Source organism: Pituophis catenifer, unplaced genomic scaffold, assembly GCF_029215685.1.
Source record: "Pituophis catenifer annectens isolate HBS135680 unplaced genomic scaffold, rPitCat1.0.hap2 SCAF_3, whole genome shotgun sequence".
Classification (NCBI taxonomy): Eukaryota; Metazoa; Chordata; class Lepidosauria; order Squamata; family Colubridae; genus Pituophis; species Pituophis catenifer.
The window spans coordinates 153,259,302-153,281,817 of NW_027256883.1; the positions used below are offsets into that span (position 1 = coordinate 153,259,302).

The window sequence follows — 22,516 nt, forward strand, 5'->3', positions numbered from 1 at the left end:
GTATTTCAAAATCAGTAGTTTGAAGTTTTTCCAAGAACACGATGGAAAGAACAACTATTGCCACCATGCACAGACTAATTTGTTTAGTGACATATCAAGATTGTCTGTCAGGGCCTGTACACTACTAGAACTGATATGACCCTAAACTCCTGTTCTAGTGAAATAGCACTTTATCTTATCTTTTGGTCATTTCAACAAAGTTAATTTTGAAAAATGATTTACCATGGAAAACCAGTCTATTTAAAATATATTGGAAGAGTCTCAGTTGCTTCTATTAAAAGGTTGTTGTTCAGTCATTAAATCTTTGCCATCCCACAGACCACAGCATGCCATGCTCCCCTGTCCTCTACTGTCTCCCAGATTTTGCCCAAATTCATGTTCATTATGTTGATGACACTATCTAACTATCTCATCCTCTGCCATCCCCTTCCCCTTTAGCCTTCAATCTTTCCAACACCAAGGTCTTTTCCAATGGATCCTCTCCTCTCATTTGGCAACCAAAGTATTTGAGCTTCAGCTTCAGTATCTGTCCTTCAAAGAACAGTCAGGGTTGGTTTCCTTTAGTATCTATTAAAAGGAACAGTCCTAATTCCTGCAAGAGAAAGAATAATGAAAGCAACAACATGCTAGAATCTTTAAAACTTTTTTTGACATTAAATCACTAATGACCATCTGACAGATGTTTCTTCTTCCATATAATTCTAATTGCATGTCAGTGCAGTTAGAATTGAGGCACAAGTTCAAAGGTTGCTAAAACACACATACCTAGTTCCTCTTCAATCTGAAGGCAACTCCCCCCCAACAGTTGCTCCAGATTAATTATCCATCATAAACTGCTAATCTATCATTTAATCAGCAAAGTAATCCTTTCCATGTCTGTAGCCCCTTTCATCCAAATTACATCACAAACAGAATTAATGAAATTCCTAATGTACATGGATACAATCTATGGCATGATTTGATTGTATGAAAGAGTCAGGATCCCTTGGAACATTAAAGGCAATTGAAAGAGAATAATTTTAGATCTCTTGGGGAAATTGTAGATATGTGTCCTAAGCATGGGGTGTTTTTTTAGGTAGTACAGTAATATGGGGAAAACTAAAATCCTTTCATAAAAATGAAAAATTTACTGAAATATAATCACATTTCCATCACTCAAAATTACAACTTTTTTCTGGTAAAATGTCTTTCTCATTACATGCTGATTCAGTATTTAATTTTTAATTGAAAGTGTGAGAAAAATGCATGGCCAGATTTATACATGATGTGAATTGTTTGGATTTATTTGATGTTAGGTGCAATCTGTCTCTTACTCAACAATGAATTTGTACAGATCATGCTTGATTGAACCAAACTAAGCAAATCTGCTCGCACATACAGTACTAGCCTGTAATGGCAAGTCTTGAGTGAATTTCCAAATAGTTACAGGCAGGGCCGGATTTAGATGAAAAGAGGCCCTAGGCTATTCCACTTATGAGGCCCTTTCACCTATAGTGAAAGTGTAATTTTAATTTTGCTAACAATTTGAATGTAGGCCCCTCTTGATCTTGAGGCCCTAGGCTGAAGCCTAGTTAGCCTATAGGAAAATCCGGCCCTGGTTACAGGTGCATTGTTGCAAGATAACCTTAGAGATTACTGTTGTGGCTTAGAAGTATTGTATCAGATGGTTTTCAAATTCCCAAATTTTTACGCCAGGATGTTTGCCTGGTGTTTACTATAAATGTTTAGAAATATTAATTTTAAAAACCTTAAATTAACAGACTATCACATTGTTCCAATTTTTCCCCAAGTTCTACAAGAGGAAAAATAGGAAAATCCCTTACCATAAAGAATCTGAAGTTATTTTTTTAGCCACATAATATGTTTTATATTATAAATGATAGCTTATTTGTTGCTTGCAGAGTTTTGTGTTTAAAATTCTATTTATTCCCTTGACTAGTTTTCTTTGTCTTTTCAGGAACATGTTTCCTGCCAACCTTGTGGAAGCCACTTTTAAACAGGTGGGAATCTGGCTCTTTGAATCCTAAAAAAAATTCTTTGCAATTCATAAGAAAAAACTAGTTCATCAGATAAACCACGAGTACCTCTAAAATCACCAGCACTTGTATTATTTAGTTTAATAAAGGTGTTGACTAAGTTTTGGTGGGAAACTCTTCCTGATAGCCACAAACATTAAAAATTATCACTGGAGAAAGCAACTATTCAAGGGGAAGCTAATCAAGGATTCAACCAACCTAGAACTAAGGAGAAATTTTCTGACAGTTAGAACAAGTAATCAGTGAAATGAGTTCCCTCCAGAAGTTGTGGGTGATTTAACTGGAGATTTAAAAGATGAGTTTGGACAACAATTTGTCTGAAATGGTATAAGATTTCCTGCTCAGGCGGGGGGTTGGATTAGAATACCTCCAAGGTCTCTTACAACTCTGTTATTCTGTTAATTATGTTGGGAAGAGTTAATGGTAAAAAAAAACAAACCAGGCCAACAAAGAACACAGTGACTGGACACCATCAAAACGGACACCAGCCAGAATATAGAAAAACTCAGAGAGGTAGTAGAGAGATTCTGGTCCATTGAATTGCTAAGAGTCAGACATGACTGAATGGATAACATCATCATCACCATCATCTTCAACCATCAGTATCACTATCAGTATCATCAATTCATTATTACCCTTAACAGCAAATGTTAAGTAATATGAGAATTAGCAGAAGGCAGAAATACCTACATTCTAAACTATTCAAAATTCCATAAGTGAAATATGGTCTTGATTTTTTAAAAAATATATGCAGGTCAGGTAGCTTGATGCTTTCCAAATATTATGAACAACAACTTCCACAGTCACTTCTCATGATGACAATGGAAATCTAAAAATGTGGAGAATGCCAAGTTGCTTATGTATTAGCATTTTTGTATGCAGAAATATAGTTATAGCATATCAGTTGTAGTATATCCAGTTTCTGTCAGGAAGATCTCATCTACAATCCTTAAAAGCTGTTCCTGGGTAGTGTATAAAGCAGAGTTTCTCTAACCTGGTGTTCCTCAAAGAGAAGATGCGATTTAAGATATCTGGAGGAATGTATTTGTAGAAAAGTGGTTATAATTATTGTTGCTCCAACTTTCTTTCCCCTAGATATATTATCAGTGCAAACCCCAATGCATCTGGAAGGTAACTCTTGAGGAATGTTGCTGTAGATAATATTCAAAAAGAGAGTTGACTTATAATGATAGGAATATGTTCCTATCACTATTATTAACATTACGTAGGTCTAAGATCTGGTAGCAAATAGATTTGTGTAACTTTTAAATGCAGTTCAGAAGCTACACATGGCATGCCTATTAGACTTCACAAAAACACAGTATCTATTTATTAATCAATTGATTCACCAATCAATGAACCATCTGTCTATTCTTCCATCCTATATAAAAGTACCCCCTGAATTGTTTGTTCTGGTGTAGAGAGAAAATTGATAACCAGAACTTTCAAATGCCCTCTTGGAAAAAAAATCAGTATTTTCATAATCTTCGCAATAATAAATGGCAATGATTTCCAGGCCAAAATATATGTATGCTTCCAGATAGATAACGAGTAATAACTGTTAAAGTCAGTAATACACTAAAGTCCATATCCTCCAGCTTCTGTGAAAAGAGACATGACAGAAAAGTGATAGGAAAAGAGAGAGGTGCTACTAATGGAGGAGAATGGCATCGGTTTTCTACATAAAATATTGTCCTGTTGGGTGATATGGTTTATCCAGAAGGACAAATTGGAGATGGAATCCTAACTTTTTTCCCATAAACAGAGAACAATGAGATCTTTAGATCTCATTCTCCCACCAAAAACTATTTTTGAGTTGGAGACCCAGAAAATGTTATTGGATAATATGTGAGGAGCTACAGTATTATTGTTTTGCATTTATTTACCAATTTTGAAATTTGGGTATTTGAAATTATCTTTGACATGCTAACCTTATAGAAATGTTTTGAATTTTTCTAGATATATATGTCTATGTTGTGTGTTTTCTACAATTGCATGGGTTGGAATGTTGTTTTTCAATTGTATTGTTTTCTTCATTTAAATAATAATTTTAAATTTCAACTGATAGAGTAGTGTTTCACAGCCTCAGGAACTTTAAGATGTGTGGACTCCAATTCCCAGAATTCCCCTGCTGTCTGGAGAATTCTGGAAGTTGAAGTCCACATATTTTAAAGTTGCCAAGAATGAGAAACACTGCAATAGAGTATCCTTCTGCACATAACCCAGATAATCTATGTTCTTTCAGTATCGAACCAAAAGCATTCCAATTGTCAAAGTGAGCAAGACATCCTCCGAAAGTATTACTCGCCGAATTATAATCTATGGTGTGCAAGATGAAAATGGATCCAACATCCAGAATTTTGCTTTGGATATTACACCACCACCAGAAGTGATTTATAAATCAGAGCCAGGAACTAGTGAAGGCATGAATGTGTTGGGAATTGTAATATTCTCTGCTACCATGGGTAAGTTTTTTTAAAAAATAGCACATCAAATGAAATTATTGCATGAAATAGTGGTATCTAATGCTTTCCAGACAAGTTGAGCAACTGCATTATATACTATTTCAGTTATTTATGCTAATTGGATTTCATGAATTGAAGTCTAGTAATTTAGAAGGTGCCTCAATTAATTGCTTTTTCTAGAATGCCTAATGTTTTAACTTGGAAAATATGTTTCACAATTCTAAATATACAATCTAAGGGCTGTGGCTATATTTATAGTTGTATTAAAATAATGTTAATGCTACATGGCCCCATTTTTTTCTTCTAAACTGGAATTTTTGTTTTATTTAACTGTGTTTTTGTTTGTTTTGCTTCTGTCTGTAATTCCTAGAGTTCTCCTGAGAAATTTAAATGAAAAGGAGCAAAGCAAGTCTGTGGCTAGAGTATTATTTTCTGTGGCTAGGTCATGTATAGTTAAAGCAATGGAGGAAAGTGTGCGCTATTAAACAAGAGTTATGGCTACTTGCCTTCATTTGCTGATATATCTTTATCTAAGAATACAGGTAGTCCTTGACTTACAACTGATTGCTCAGTGACCATTTGAAGTTATAACTGACTCAAATGACTTACAACCCAGATTTGAAGTTCCCACGGTTGGCCTTTCTGAGGTCATGTGACTGAATTTAGGGTGCTCAGCGAGATGAATGCATTTATGGTCACTTGCAAGTTATGACTGTCTTTGATGACTGGCATTTCCGATTTTCAACAAAATCACACCTATAGTGAACCATTGGCTTATTTAACATCTGTGGCATTTGGTTTATGACTGCCTCGTTTGCTTAACAACTGTTGAATAAAATATCATAAAATTGGGTCAATGGCTTGACTGTTACGATGCAAAACTGTAATGACGGCCTCTCTGCAAACAACAAGCTATTTGGTTCTTAGTCTTATTCATAGGAGATACTTATGAAGAAGTAAAATATATGTTTAAATCACAAAGTGTGGCAGGTTAGATAACACTCCTAAGAGACATGAAAAAAATGCGGATATTATCTTGGAGTTTACCCCATTCAATGGGTAGGACCTGCAGAAGGGTAACAACTATGACAAAAAAAAAAAGAATACAGTCGTACATTTTGATAGGGGATTGTGAAGGAGAAAGTGAGAACCAGTTTAGTGTAGTGGTAAGGAAAGAACTATTTGGAAATTCGCTAAAGACATGTCATTACAGGCTAGTACTGTATGTGCCTAGAAAGAAGGCAAGGGCAAGCTACTTTTTAAAAGGCTGCTGAGAAAACTGCATATTCCAGGAGTCAAATTGGCTTGGAGGCACACCCATTAAAAGAAAGATAGCATGTAGTCAGTAAATTAATCATGATTTTATTTCCCTAGAACTTCTTTGTCAGGGAGTACTTCCATTTAATCCCACTCCACTAATTCTAAATTTTAGAGTTTTTTTAATATTAGAGTTCACATTAAAGGAGAGAAAAGATCTCCTGGCTTTTTGTATGACAGGACTGGGGGCAAAGAGAGCAGCTGTGGATTTTTATTAGGCACTTCATAATTTACCCACTGTGAGTCTAACTTGTTCTCTATTGCCAGTTTTTTAATATTGACATGAAACTGAAACATCTTTTCCAGTCTAAACCAAATGATATTGAATGATTCTGGCAGAATCAGTCTAGCAGTTTTTAAAATGTCCTCTAGAGAGCAGCGGAATGTTTGACTAGCTTAGCACAATTTATAAGCAGTTCCGATTGTTTCTAGTTTGAAAGACAGGGATTTTATTCAAAACCAAGACTTAGCTAGAATGATCAAATGGAAGTAAACCACATCTTCTAAATAGGGACATCCCTCAAGGTGTCCAGCTGTACATTAGAACATTTGGAGCAGTCATGGAGCAGTTATCTCTGCAGAGATGTCACTTCAACCTTTTCAGCTGAAGATGTGTTCAGATAATTGCTCCGTTTTTATGATGTGAAGCGATAGAATCAATCCTTTAGCACTTCTAGCAAGATGCCTGAATATTGGACAAAGATTTTCAAGGCATTTTTTTAAAAAGTGAAGAAATAGGCTTGACCTTAAATGAGGTTGTCCTCATTTAGCAACCACAATTGGGACCAGTGACTCAGCTGTTAAACAAAGCAGTCCCTAAGTGAAACACATAAGTGTGCTTATGATTTTAGTTTGATTTCTTTTTGTTTTACAGACTTGCAAAGTTGTAAATGCAAGGATTGTTTGTAAACTTACTTTTTTATCACTGTCGTAACTATGAAAGGTCGCTAAGTGAGGCAGTCACTAAATGATAACTGCCTGTATTTAATGACCAAAATGGTTCAGGGTTCCTTTACATCTGTCATTCTAGCACCACTCCATACTGTTAGAAGAACCTGTCTTCCTTTTATATGTGGTAGCTATGAGATATCTCACCCCTTCCTTCCCCTCCCAGACCTCCATTCCCCAAGAAAACATTCTTGATAGGATGACAGATGAAATGTCATATCAGTGAAATTTAACCTGTGAAGTTTTGATGTATTACCATATACACTTATTTTATAGCCCAGCAAAATGTGTGCAAGAATCTGCTAGACCCATCTTAATCTTCTGTTCCTTATAGTGGCCAACAAGGTTACTCGGGAGTCCTGGCAAGACATAGCCCTCTTCCATCTTATTCCCCTGTACTGGCACTGTCCTCAACCCAGAAATCACTGTGGCTTTTCAAGGCCAATAACTTTGATAGTTCTCCATGAGACTAGGTTTTTTTGCTAGGATCCACCTGTCATAATATATCTTTTGCCAAATTTGTCACCCATGAATTAGAGTGATGCAGCAACTCCCTCTGATGAGGGGTCTAGCAAGCTGCCTTGTGAAGGGGTTGGTCACTTGGAGAACAGGCTGAGATGGACTAGATTAGATGGACCAGACCTAGCAGGGGTCAGTTATTTCCTTATGCTCACAGTTATGACACATAATGGTGGAGTTTGTGTTGTTCAAAATACGTAATTCTTAGCATATGTTACTCAGAACTGTGAGTTTAAAATAGTAAGTTGTAGTGGCCTAGGGATCAAGAGAGAATTGCCGTGTCATATACAGTACTCCAATTATCCAAACCTTCTTTGACCAGCCATACAACTTATCTGGTAATTCAAATTTCAGATATATTTCCAGATCGCAGTGAAGATCTTTCCTCAAGGCTAAGCTGAAGTGCTTTCCTTTCACCCTTGAACAAGTAGCAAATAAACTAGCATGGAATTTAATATTCCCACTGCCAATCCCTTATTTGCCCCATGTCTCTGTTCTCTGTTCTCAATCACCTAATTTGTCTCCCTAATAACAAATCTTAATTGATTTTATACTTTAGGCTGCTCTTAAATGGTATTAGAATAAGGGTAATGCTACTTCAACACAAATATAGCCAAGATTGACTTTAAGCCTGTCTCATTCATGGGCAGGGGTTGAGATAAAAATAATGTTATAGGAATAGAGAAGGGGGGGAAAAGTTGCTAGGGCATGTTTTTATCATGGTTAGGTGCAAGTGATGAAAGATTCAAAGTATATTATATAAGTTTAAATTAAGATAAATAAGAAGAAACTTAAGACATTTATATATTTGTAGGTATAATGCTGGGCAGAATGGGTACCAGTGGAGTTCCCCTGGTCAGTTTTTGCCAGTGTTTAAACGAATCGGTCATGAAGATAGTGGCTGTGACGGTATGGTAAGTAAATGTCAGGAGAAATAAATATTAAAAGTAAAAGTATGTAATCAACAATGAAATCAGCTTACATAAACTGAATGGGTTTTTGAGTGATCTAAATAACATGTACAGAGTTGCGTGCATTTTCCTTTTAAAAATATATTTGTAAACATTGGCTTGCAGGATGTTTTCAGGCAGAAATCAAATTCCACATGAATATTGTCTTGATATTTCTTGTGCCTCACTGCTTGACATTGCATTGGTTCTGTCTACACTAAGAGGAAAACTCTCTGCACCCAAAAAAGAAATAGAAATTAGGGGTCCTTAGCATAGTGTTTCAAAACTATTTCTTCCTAACCAATCTACAAGTGATGAGTTCCTACCACAAGGACATACACCTTTAGCACTTCTGTCAAAAGGGAGATTTGCAAAAGTATCTTGCAGAATAAGATCCATTTTGTTTTACAATAATATATGTGGTACTTCAAGGATGCATTTATTTACTGCATTTCTATTTCTTGTTCCATTTCAGAGACAAGGTAATATATAGAGATTTATCTATATTTTATCTCCACAATAACAACTCTGTAGGGAAGATTGGGTTGAGAGAATAGAGCTGAATAAAGTCATTCAGCAAGTACTTTGGTCAGATGGGGACTTGAGCCTAGATCAGGGATCAGCAACCCATGGCTTTGGAGCCACATGTGGGTCTTTCATCCCTCTTCTGTGGCCCCCTGTCACTGGTCAGCTCCACAATTGATAGGGTTTTCAGTTAGGACAGGTAGAGGAAAAAGGATGCCGTGCTAGGAGGATAATCTATGGTGAGGGAACCAGACTTCTGGTCGGCAGAGGAAAAAGGACGCTGCGCTAGGAAGAAACTCTATGGTGGGAGAATTCTGGACTTCCGGTCAGCTCCAGAATTGAACAGGGGGCTTCTGGTTAGGACCTTTGTGGCTCTTTGAGTGTTTAAGGTTGCCAACCCCTGGCCTAGGTCTCTGTAATCCAGCTGCAATACTTTCACCAAAATATTGCACTTTCCATTCATTTGGTTTCCTCCCCTATTTTTATATGGATGTATTTTTTGCATAGAATATCTCTTTATTCTTTATTAGGTATTTTCCATTTGGAATAGTGTTTCTTATTGCTGGTAAGATTTTGGAAATGGATGATCCCACAGCCATTGGGAAGAAACTAGGATTTTATGCTGTTACCGTACTTTGTGGACTATTCTTTCACGGACTTGTTATTCTGCCAATGATGTATTTCTTCATCACCAAGAAGAACCCCGTTGTCTTTATCAGAGGCATTCTTCAAGCACTGCTTATTGCTCTGGCCACATCATCCAGGTACACGCTGCAATGATTAAAGTTGAAGAATGATGCTTTCTTGATTTTTAAGGAAAAAAAGATGTTTCTCTCAAGTCATTTTTCAAGTCTGGCGATATCATGGTTACACTCATGAAATTTTTCTAGCGCTAATATGGCAGTAATTTGCCACTTTGTTGTTACAATGGGTTGTTTCAATTCCTGGTCCAGTCAATAGTCCTACAATTTGCTGGTGATTATTGATCCTGCCTATTATCCTGGCCAAATACTACTCATTCATGATTAGCAAAGATCAGTTAGTTGCTGGATAAAGTTTTTAAAAACACATTATCACAGCAAACTTGGAATACTGTTTTATTTTCTGAATTTAATCCTTCCAATTTCTGTCCCTTAGACCAGCGGTCCCCAACCTTTCCAACTTGGCAGACGGGCAGGGAGGGGGAGGTGCATATGGACCTCTGTGTGCATGAGCTACTCATGCAAGTAGAGCTGCACGCTGTTCTGCCCCAGCTCCGGATTCCTGAGGATATTAACACACACCAATGGTCCTTATCAAATTTATTAAGTAGCAAGAATAAAACAAAGTCTGGCAAAGGTTGGCAACCAGCCCAGAAAGCAAGATACGATAAGACTTTTCCAAAAATGCTCTGATGATAATTACAAGTTGTTTCTAGCAAGAAACTCACTAATGGTGTGTGACTTAAATAGGCTAAGGGAGTGGCCAATTATCCTCAAGCCTTACTCTTGAGGAGACCTCCTCCTCCTGAGTAGCCACTCCTGCCTTTTGGCAGTCCTGCATGCTCGAGCATTGAGAAGAGGCTCCTCCACTTCACTCTCTCCACTTGAAGGAGCCTCTGGAGGTTCTGAAGGCCCTGGCTGAGTCTCTGCCTCTGGTACCACATCCTCTTCAGCCTCCTCGCTGTCTGACACAAGTGCCGGCTGCGCCGGCTGCTGGCACAACACCACACCAGCCTCCTCCTCGTCGGGATCAGCCACGATCTGCGCAGGCAGCTGGCGGGCCACAACACACACACACTCACCTGCCCCTTGTGTAGCCCGGTTCCAAACAGGAAATGAAATATTTTCCTATATGCATATTTATAATTATTCCCATTCCCTCATATTTTATTTCATTCCCAGATTTTAAAATAAATAAAAAGCATGAGGAAAAAGCAAAAGATCCTAAATATGTTATGTTATATACTAATACAAATATAATTTTCAGGCATTGGGTCAAAGCAATAAAACAAAACAATGAGACAGGATCAATGTTGGGAGGATAATTCGTTACTGACAAAAAACTCTGGAAAATATAAAGAGACATTTCCAATATTCTGTTGGGTCATAGCTTTTGCACTTTTTTTCCTTAAATAATATAATTCATTTTTTCATAGCTTTATTATTATCAGCTATGATACTGAATGAATCAGAACATTTATGTAATAGTTTTTACCCATTATTTGCATGGGCGCAAATAATTTTGCCTTAAATTAGTACAGGGCCTTGGTAGTACAGGGGTTTAAGGCACCCTGTTATTAAGCTTATTAAGATCAGCTGCCTGCAATTACTGCAGGGTTCGAATCTCGCCAAGGCTCAAGGTTGACTCAGCCTTCCATCCTTTCTAAGGTAGGTGAAATGAGGACCCAGTTTGTGGGGGCAATAAGCTGACTTTGTATAAATATACAAAAGGATGAAGACTATTGCTGAGCACATTGTAAGCCGCCCTGAGTCTTCGGAGAAGGGCGGCATATAAATCAAATTAAAAAAAAAAAAATTTGCCTTCATAAGCAAATTTCTAAATTACATTATTTTGCTAACTTCAGTCTAAACTACGCTTATTTTTTGTTGTTGTTTTGCAGTTCAGCCACTTTGCCTATAACTTTCAAGTGCTTATTAGAGAATAATCATGTGGACCAGAGGGTTGCTAGGTTTGTGCTCCCAGTAGGGGCTACAATCAACATGGACGGAACAGCCCTATATGAAGCAGTAGCAGCTATTTTCATCGCCCAAGTAAACAACTATGAACTGGATTTTGGACAGATCATCACCATAAGGTAAAATGGGAGGGGGCAGAATCTCTGATTCATAGGCTTCTGCAGGAAAAACAATGTTCTGGTCTTCAGTGTCCAGCATAGCAGATAGTAATCTAAAGTTGTATGAAATGACTTTCAGAACTAATAGAATATATAATCCATATTAACAGTGCAGATGGAAAATCTTAAGCATTTGATTAACTGCTGATTAAAAATGTCAGCAGTTCCTGAAGAAAGGAAATGGCCAGTCACCAAATGCATTGAGTACACTGTACAGCCATGGAGATTGCATGCTTTGTTGGTTGTTAGATATTTCTCTCCCTGACCATGTCAGTAATGACACGGTTCGGAAGCAAATGGGCATCATACCAACATCAGAGACAACACAGGAGAAACCAACGCCTACAGTGGTACAGCCGTGTCCTACAAGCAGCTCCCCATATTGTTGCCTACATCCCCTTCCATTTTAATGTAGATGGCAAGCACCCACATGGAAGGCCAAAAGAAAGATGGCCAGACATGCAGACATGAAAACATGCAGACATGCAGACATGAAAACTGCCCAGACCGACACAGATGCTATGTCTGATAATGTAAGATCATGCTTGTTGACCTGAAAAGCAGACCCTGCACTGCGGGGAAAATGCTACGATGATGATGATGATCAGGAAGAAGATGTGCAATTCCTGAAGAAAATAAATCCTTTCCCTCCCATTCAACCTCTCACACAGAAAGAAATAAAGAAAATATATAACACTCATCCATTCACAAGGCACTTATCCAAAATACCTATTTGATGTGTTGTCTGCACTCTGGGAAGCTAGACAGAGCTCTCTGGTTGCATTTGAAAGTGGAATCAGAAGAATGGTGCACTTTTTTCTGCTTCAATGTAAAACAAATGAGGTTCGTTGCTAGGAGAGAGGATCTGTGAATCTCCTTTTCCTTAACCTGTAAACAGAAAGTTACATCAGATGAATATTACTTCAGGTGAGAGTTTCTCCTAGTGGAAGACATTTTCTCCTGAATCTCTGCTGTGTTTCCCTGTCCCAAATGGAAAGGCTGCTTTTATTGATCATTTGCATACCACAGTGTGGGAACCCAATACTCCACAACTGATTCTGTAGCTTTACAAGATTCTTTACTTTAAATGATTCTTTACTTTTAAGTGACATTCCTTCCTCTAAATAAAGCATGCTTCTCCAGCTGAAGGAAAAATTGTCAGCAAGACTGATAAAGAATTTCCTGGAAAGACATTTTTGGAAGAGTTGCTCTCCCAACAGATGGAAGAGAAATCAAAGCCTCCCAAGACTGCGATTTCACTGCTTTTTAAAGATCTGCCATTTTCTTGCGGAAAACATATCCACAGCTTCTCTTTAATTGTTTAAATATGAGTGGATTAGTATCCAAAGATGGTAGTAGTTTATTGAGCTAAAATAAATAAGTTTATTGTTTTAAAGTAAGTTTTAAAATAATAAACTTATTTTACCAAAGGATTTTAAGAAAGCCACTTTACTTACCCTAACCCTTGGGTTTCTATACAGTTGAGGATATTGTAACATATAATTCAATTCCTTTTCTTTTTGTGCTGCATCTGTTCCTTCTGAATAACTTTTATTTTTCAATTATTGTAGTCCAGTTCTGAAAATCATCCCACCAAATCTCAGTTAAAATTTTGATTCATATTTGTTTTCCTATATTGGGACCTCAAACTCATCTGGTTTATTTTCCATTCTCTGAGTATTAATATATAAACAAGGGAGGACATGAACTTTACAAATCAAATTTCTTTCTGAGTTTTTATTGTATGATTTAAGAGGCGCCAGAGGAATTAAAGAAAGAAACTCTGTACATGTTACACAACATATTCTTTCTTTTCTTATTACTTAGCATTTACCAGCATTGAATCCTGATATCATGATTTTTGAGCCATTTTTGAGATTTCTGTATTAGACTACGTATATTTAAAAAGCTTCAGAGGTTGAACTGAAGAACTAAGGAATGCATAACTTAAACAATCCTTTTTCTTTTGTAAATATTCTTTTAGCTTTCTTTGTTTTTGTAAATACAAAAAAAAATGAGGGGGAAGAGCAGACCCATCTGGAGAATATTTACTAGCAATACTGTACTGCTTAGCATAAAACATAAAGCAGTTGTGATCTGTACAAACTTGACAGGTTCCCATAAAGCAGTATTATCAGATCAAAACAAAACAAAACTCTTTTGCAAAATGTCTAAGTATGTGACTACATTGTGGCTAGATCAGACATACTGTTACTTTATCCCAATTCAGCCTATTCAACTTTGTATTAATAGGGAAATTCCTCCTATTAGATGAAGTGCTATGATTGCCTTGTTCTTTACTAAACAGAATATTAAAGAAGACTTGAATTACTTATAATGCACAGATCAAATAGCTGAATACTGTACAATCTAGCAGCTTTGGTAAATCACAATATATACCATAAAAGGTAAAGGTTCTCCTCGCACATATGTGCTAGTCGTTCCCGACTCTAGGGGACAGTGTTTCAAAGCCGAAGAGCCAGCGCTGTCCAAAGACGTCTCCATGGTCATGTGGCCAGCATGACTAAATGCCAAAGGCACATGGAATGCTATTACCTTCCCACCAAAGGTGGTCCCTATTTTTCTACTTGCATTTTTAATGTGCTTTTGAACTGCTAGGTTGGCAGAAGCTGGGACAAGTAACGTGAGCTCACCCCGTTACACGGCACTAGGGATTTGAACTGCTGAACTGCCAACCTTTTGATTGACAAGCTCAGCATCGTAGCCACTATGCTGCCACGTCCCTTATATATACCATAGCTGATGGCTATATCACCTTGATCACACAGAAGTTGACAAGAATTTAGTGAAAGATCAAGACTCATTTTACATTTCTGCAACAGCACAATAATTTCATTCATTGCAATAATTGAATTATTTCATATACAATATTTTTAAAGCCTGTTGGATCTCAAAGATTTAAGAGAATTGTAATCATACCGAAGCCTGCAATCCAACCCAATGTTAAGTAAATAAAGCCCATTTATTTTAATGGATTTAGAATTGCTTAATTCTGCTGAATTATGGCTCATGAATATAGTTGTTTCCCCTGCCATATGCAGAGACCTATTTTTTTGAATTGATTGCCACCTCTAGAATACAAGTACCACTCTGGGGCAATTGCAACCTGATGATTTGAACATTTCCATAAATTTTCAGCAAACTGACAAAAAGTTGAATTTAGGCAGTCAAAATATTGTTCGGGTTCTCTTAAAATGGATAAATAGCAGCCAGTGTGGAGAATCTTGGGATGGGAATGTATATGTCTTCATAACACCACCCCCTTCTTATAATGATCTGCATTTGAAGAGCAAGAGATAAAATGATGGTTACTATAAAATTGTAGTCCATTGGTTCTATTTGAGGTGATTTTCCTCTGTGATGCTGCATTTGGGAAAAGTTCCTGCTCTTGTCAGAGAAAAATCCTCTCAAAAGATAAGTAATAGTCTGAGAAAGAGAGATGGTGGCAGAATAGAAAGAGAAAACTTCTTTTCAGTTTTATGATCCCTCAGGCTGTTCTACAAAACATGCATGTAAACTACTGTGATAAAATTAAGGCCACATTTACTTTAACCAAACCTCACAGCTGGTGGCAGATGCCTTTAAATTTCTGCCTCTGAAATGTCCATCTTGTTGCTTTTCCTTGATTTTATTTCCCATGATCCAAAACAATGAAATTATATCCCGGGCCTAACTCTACTAGTAAAACTCTGGCTTCATGCAAAGTTGATCTTACTTATATTGGGCAGTCCTGTTTTATTTACCTTGTTCAGGGATATTCTATGCAACTGAATGCAGGGTAAAATGTATCTGATTCTTATGTCAAGTACATTAGTTCGTATTAATGATCAAGTTATCCAGATTTGGATGTTCTTCTGTGTTACATCATTATGATCTTTCTGCTTGTTTGTAAAAGCATTACGGCAACAGCTGCCAGCATAGGAGCTGCTGGAATCCCACAGGCTGGTCTTGTGACCATGGTCATCGTTTTGACATCAGTGGGTCTGCCTACAGATGACATCACTCTAATAATTGCAGTTGATTGGGCTCTGTAAGTAGCGCAAATATTTTCTTTTCTTTGCATTTTTCTAATTGGATATATGAGGATTGAGTGGTTCAGTTTATAGGGAGCTATCACTCACTTTTGATGTTGATATTGAGTACATGGTCATGTCAAGGAGGTAGCACAGCTCACTCATGATTTTACTTTCTGTTTGTCTCAGTTTTTCATCTACCAGTTCATTACAAAATGAAGGGAGGGAAAGAAATTTTTCAACAAAAATTAATTAAAGAAGCTTTTGTGGACTATTACACTAAATTATATGCTAAAGAGGATGTGCAGAATGGACTTATAGAAAAATACTTAGATAATAAAAGAGTTACAAAAATTACTGACCAACAAAAGGAAAGAATGAATCATCCTATAACAGAGGAGGAGATAATAGTAGCAATTAAACAATTAAAAACAGCCAAAGCTCCTGGAACGGATGGTTTGACTGCAGTGTATTATAAAACTTTGCAAGCAGAAATGGTGGAACAACTCAGAGATCTATTTTGTAATATTCAACAAGGGGGAAAAATACCCCCATCATGGACAACAGCGTATATTTCTTTGATACCAAAAGAGCAAGTAGGTCCTAAAAAAACGGAGAATTATAGACCAATATCTCTTCTGAATACTGATTATAAAATTTATGCAAAAGTATTAGCCAACAGGTTGATGCCAGTAATCCAAAAGGTGATTCATGATGATCAAGTGGGATTTATCGAGGGTAGATACATGAAGGACAATGTAAGGCAAGTAATAGATTTATTGGAATATCTTGAGAAGAATAAACAGATCCCTGCATTGCTGGTTTTCTTGGATGCAGAGAAGGCCTTTGATAGAGTGGATTGGAATTTTCTACTAAAGACTTTAAAAAAGATGGACTTTAGGGATCAATTTATACAGGCGGTTTCAGCAATTTATCAAGAGCAAAAGGCACAGATTATTATTAATGGAAGTTTGACAACAGAGTTTAAAATTGAAAAAGGAACTAGACAGGGATGTCCGCTGTCCCCACTTCTATTTATTTTAACACTAGAAGTCTTGTTAAATACAATACGGGACTCTAATATCTTGAAAGGTATAATGATAAGGCAAGAGGATTACAGAATAAAGGCATTTGCAGATGATCTGGTTGTTACCCTAACACAGCCAATGGAATCAATAATCCAGATGAAGGACATTATACAAGACTATGGTAAAGTTTCAGGTTTTAGACTGAATCAGAAAAAAACTAAGATGATAGTTAAAAATATGACACAAGATCGTAAACATGAGCTTGAAAGGAGGGCAGGTTTTGAGATTGTACCAAAGGTAAAATATCTAGGAGTTCAGGTTGCAGAATCAAACACGAAATTGTTTCAAAATAATTATGAGGTGTTGTGGCGAGAGTTGCAGAAAGATATGGAGACTTGGAAAAAACTGCAGTTGTCTCTACTTGGAAGAATAGCAGCAGTTAAGATGAACATTTTGCCAAGATTTCTTTTTTTGTTTCAAATGATTCCGGTGCTTAAAAGTGACAAACAACTGAAAGTGTGGCAAACTGGAGTGAATAAGTTTGTCTGGAACGAGAAAAAACCGAGAGTGAAATTGAAAATTATGCAAGATGTTCCAGAAAGGGGAGGTCTTAAACTTCCAAACCTACAGTTATATTATGATGCAGCAGCTTTGACTCTAACAAGTGATTGGTTTGGAAGGAAGAAGACTGGAATATTGAATATAGAAAGTTTTGATCTTGAATTTGGATGGCATGCTTACTTATTTTATGATAACAAAGTGGATAAAGTATTTAAAAGCCATATACTTAGAGACTCTTTGATGGGAGTTTGGAAGAAGCACCGACTCAAATGGGATTATAAAATACCGCTATGGCTGGATCTTGGTCATACTTTGTGGAATACAAATATAATGTCACTCGGGGGGGGGTTTATACAAAGAGGTTCTTTTTATAGATGCGGGCAGATGGCAGCTGAAGACATTACAGACACTGTTGGCTGAAGGGATTAATTTAACTTGGCTACAATATAATCAATTACAATTGAGATGGAAAGAGGACCAAAAAACTGGTATTATGTTGCATGAGGAAGAATTGGTTAGACATATAAAAGAGAAAGGTCCAATGCATATTAAAAGGCTTTATAATGTTTTGTTAGAAAGGGATTCAGAAACTGAATTAGTTAAAGATTGTATGATTAAGTGGGCACAAAATTTTGAAGAACCAGTGATGTTGGAAACATGGGAAAAAATTTGGGTTCAGAATGTAAAATTTACACAGTCGCAGAATTTGAGGGAAAATTTCTATAAAATGTTTTATAGATGGCATTTAGACCCCAAAAAATTGTCGTGTATGTACCCTAATGTTCAGCCAAAATGTTGGAGATGTGACTGTTTAGATGCTACATATTATCATGTTTGGTGGACTTGTAGGAAAGTTAAGGCTTTTTGTATAAAAATTTGGTGGGTCATGCAGAATGTCTTAAAGAAAAAAATTCAATTTTCTCCACAACTGTTTTTATTGGGTATAGTTAAGGGTTTTACATTGGGTGAAACAAAGTTGATATTGTACATGATAACAGCAGTGAGATTATTGATAGATAAATACTGGAAAAATGAAGCCTTGCCCACTATCGAGGAATGGACTTTGAAGATGGCCAGTTTTGCAGAGATGGCGAAGATTTCAGCATATTTAAAAGACTGTTCACAAGAGACTTATGAATGGGAATGGAAAAAGTGGATAGATTATGTTCAGAACAAATACCAAACTAGGAAGTATCAAATAGCTTTCATTTGAAAATGATATATCAAGATAGAAATATGTTAATGTAATGAAGATAAAAAAGAAAATTATAAGGGGGAGGGAGGGGTTCAAGTTTTACATAAGTTTTATATAAAGGTTTTTTTTTTTTACTTGATATGAGTATACTGTGTGGAAGTCTGGGGGGAGGGGAGGGTTAGGGAGGGTTAGGGAGGTTGGGAAGGTTGGGGTGGGTTGAGGGGGGGGAAAAAAGGGGTGAAAATGTAATTGTAAAACTTTTGCAATAAAAAAAAAAAAGAATTATCCTTCCAGATTCAAACCAAAAGTTGTCTTTTCAGTGTATAGGTAGTTCTTGACTTGCAACTTGGTCGCTTAGGGACCATTCAAAATTCCAAAGACCTCCCCCCCAAAATATTTACAACCCAGAACTGAAATTCTGAAGGACAGTCTCCCCACCCATTGTCATGTGACTGCATTACAGATGCTTGGCAACATATTTGCAGCCATTTTTAGGATCATGCAGTCACATGATCACGATTTATTATGGTTTTGCTGAAAACTGGCATTTATTTCAAATTTTCAGCAAAAAAACGTGAAGAATGGATTAACAACCATGGACAGTACAAAAACAGAAGCATCCTTTATAGGGGAAGCAAACTTGTGAGAGATTGCAGAGTAGATTTTAACAAAGCATTAATGGGAATGAAAGGCACAATATGTGAAAATAAACAGATCCCTATGTTTATTTGCACCTACATAAGTGGCAAATTAAAAAAATCATTCTGTTTCAACTCAGTTTTATGCTAAAGAAATCAAACTCTGAACATTACTGATTTTGGATCTTGTTACTCTTTTCTAAGCCAAACATCTGGATGTTCCTGAATTTTAGTTTTATGACCCTCATCAATATAATAACCATTGTGATTGACTTCTCAGATGGGCTCATTGTACTGAAAAAAGAATGAAGAAATCATACGATGCATTTCAGATTTAATGTACCTCTGCCAAATGAACTCGAGTCAGCTTCAAACAATGCATTAAAAGTAACTCTGGCTAATACACCTGCCTTTTCTTCTAAGTTTAAATTCCTTAAGTCAATTTAAAGCTGTACTTGGCAAAAAAAAAATTTTTTTCAGCATTGATCTGTGAAAATCACAAGTCAGAATATAATTAATTTTTTCTTACAGTTTTAAAACCAACTGTGCATTTATTTAAAAAAAAAAGTTACCAAAAGCTGACGTAACAGCAAATGCGTACACTGGAGAGAGATTAATCTAAAATGCAACATCAGACATTCTGTTCTCTATTTGTCTTCTGACAATTTATTCCTCAGTTTTCCTACATTCTTCTATATATCCCTCAGCTATAAATGTCAAAATCTTATTGTTTTTCCAGTTGAAATCCAAATGTTTTCTAGTTTCCATTTGGACTGGCTTCACATCTCCCTTGCTTGTGTCTTTGGCTTATTTTCTTTCCCTTTTTAAAAAAAAAAATCCTATATTGTCTAGTCTATCTTCTTGTTCTTCTGTTTTCTTCTAAAAACATTTTCCAGTTTTATTTAACATTTGGCTTTTAAGATTGTTTGCTTCTTTGTTTATAATTTCCTTCCTTCCTTCCTTCCTTCCTTCCTTCCTTCCTTCCTCCCTCCCTCCCTCCCTCCCTCCCTCCCTCCCTCCCCCAATCTCTCTCTCTCTCTCTCTCCTTTTTTTTTCCTTACTTTCTCTTTAAAGTTGTTGCACCAGACTCTCTATAATTAATTCCAGATCAATTCTCTTGGAGGTTCCTGGTGCCAATTATATCACAATTCTGGGGACCAGAAGCACAATGCTGGTTGGATTTGAGGATTCGGTTTAGGAAAATTCAGTTATTTATTTCTCACAAAAAATATTTTTTCCTCTATTGTTTCTTGGTTTGAATCATACCTAGGAAAGCAAACAGAAGGCAATAAAAAATCCATGAAAGTTTTTCTTTCTCCAGTTGTTGGTCTGCTTAATTTTGTAAAACTGGAAAAATAAAATACCAGAGTCAACATAAAAAAAATAGACATTTATGAAACAGATTAAGAAAATGTTCATGGAGTGTTTTTTATTTCTTGTTGGTATTAGGCTTTCATAGCATAAAATTAATTCATGGTATTTCAGGATTGGAGCAATTTGATCTGACATAGTGTGATGGCCTACACATTTAAATTAATTGGGTACTTTTATTCCAATCCCTGTGCTATATTATCTGTTGAGTAAAATAACACCATAAAATAACCTACCTTGTGTGCAGGTACTGTTAATTTCTGTACAAATAACTATGTAGATTGATGACCATTTACACAACAAGGAAAAGGAAACACTGTTTTAATGTCTTCATTTTGTTTCACAGAGACAGATTTCGGACAATGATCAATGTCCTGGGTGATGCTCTTGCTGCTGGAATAATGGCACATATTTGCAGAAAAGAATTCACTTCAGAAAGATCTGAGGTAGGAGAAAACTGATATGATACTTTGAGGACTCACTTTACCAAACAGAGATAATTAGGTATCTCTTTTAAAGACATTCTGTGTAACAGTGTGTCCTACCTATAATTTTGTTGGAGTACTGTGGCTCACGTGGTTAGAATGCTGGGTTGGAGGTTACCAAACCTGCGTTTGAGATCCAAGTGCTGCCGTAGGGTGGAGTGACCTCCTGTCCTTTGCTGCAGCTCCTGCCAAGGACATGAAAGGAGCCCCTAACTGAGCCTTCCCCCAAGCAACAGTGATGTCACCGGCTAATTCTTTCAACCCAAAAGTGCCTTGGTGCTTCCAACATGAGTGTGATCTATAATTTTGTATGCTAAAATGAAATGTAAGTATAGAAAAGTGTTCTAGAATAATGAAGAGTAGTAACGCTATGAACCCCTTGTTCTATTCATAGGTGCCTTTGATTGGAGAAACAAAACCTGTTAGTATCCACAAAATTATTGCTTATCAGAAGAATGGCTGTTTGAAGTCCATGAATAAAATGCGTGGACCTGAAGCAGTCAAAACAACACTGCATCACTTACCTATTCAAGTGGAACAAGAAGAGAATCAATCAGAACGTTACACAGAGAAATCCAACAATAGAGACCACTGTACTATTGAAATCAATGAATTGGAAACAAATGTGTAATGCACAATTAATCCTAAAAGCATCTGAAAACAAAAGAATATCCTGTAAATGAAGTTGGGACATGGCCTGCTTCTTCAATGGCAAGGCATGAAATGACTGTTATTCCTGAACTGAGGTTATAAGATAGCTGTGGACACCTGTGAAGACAGCAGGCTTCATGGAAGATGGGTTCCATTGGTTGGTTGGGTTAGTAGAAAGGAATTAATCACTGGACAAATGTTGTTTACTTTGGAAAAACAGATATGGTGATGTTTCTAAGAAGAAACGTTCTGATCCATTGAAATGATTTCGACTAAATCACCCTATCTCCCTTTTTCTAATCAAAATGAATATACCAGAAATTCATTAATGTTCTATTCTTAGTTTAAAAATGTATTACTAACTAACTAATGGATTAAAGCTAAATTGTGGATGGGACCAAGTTCTGGTTACTGACCCTGAGTTGTGAGAAATAAAGTATTGTTATTAATCTGCTGATTTGGATACACTGTGATCATAAGCAGTGGTTAGTTTAAAATGAAAATGGGTCTGCTTTCCCTACAGTTTCAAAGATGAAAGTGGAGAGAACAGTGCATGAATTCAGTGGCCTTGAGAGGTCATTAAACTACCGTTTGGTGTTACATGTAACCTTGGTTAAAATTGTTCAACAAATTGTCCTTGTTTGCAGCTTCATTCTGCATTCTTCAATGTTCTGAGTGAATACTGTAGTAGCTTTCTGGTTGTAGTCCAAAGTAATGGTTTTAATTTATAACACCCTATATGGCTTGACACCTAAGTATCTTTGGACTGCCTCCTTCAGCCAGGTGAGACCTGTCTGTTCCAGGAGAAACTGTTAATACTATTAATCCCCAACACCACTTTGGAAGGGGAAGGGAACTGAGGCCCAGAGCTGTTGTTTCTCTATGATGCCCCCGTTATATAGAATGGCCTTCCTGAAGACAAGACTGGCTCCATCAAAAAAAGCCATCTAGAAGCTA

At 36.7% G+C, this 22,516-nt stretch overlaps 1 protein-coding gene across 1 annotated transcript in view; it reads left to right on the forward strand.

The window, feature by feature from the left end:
* Window positions 1-21,634, forward strand: part of SLC1A7 (solute carrier family 1 member 7) — a 46,795-nt gene extending 25,161 nt beyond the window's left edge. Inside the window, exons 4-11 of the mRNA XM_070939540.1 lie at window positions 1,958-2,000; window positions 4,282-4,501; window positions 8,100-8,199; window positions 9,291-9,524; window positions 11,363-11,557; window positions 15,513-15,647; window positions 20,770-20,869; window positions 21,303-21,634. Coding sequence (XP_070795641.1) covers window positions 1,958-2,000; window positions 4,282-4,501; window positions 8,100-8,199; window positions 9,291-9,524; window positions 11,363-11,557; window positions 15,513-15,647; window positions 20,770-20,869; window positions 21,303-21,539 — 1,264 coding nt within the window. The 3' untranslated portion in view covers window positions 21,540-21,634. The remainder of the gene's footprint in view (window positions 1-1,957; window positions 2,001-4,281; window positions 4,502-8,099; window positions 8,200-9,290; window positions 9,525-11,362; window positions 11,558-15,512; window positions 15,648-20,769; window positions 20,870-21,302) is intronic.
* The last annotated feature ends 882 nt before the right edge of the window (window positions 21,635-22,516 follow it).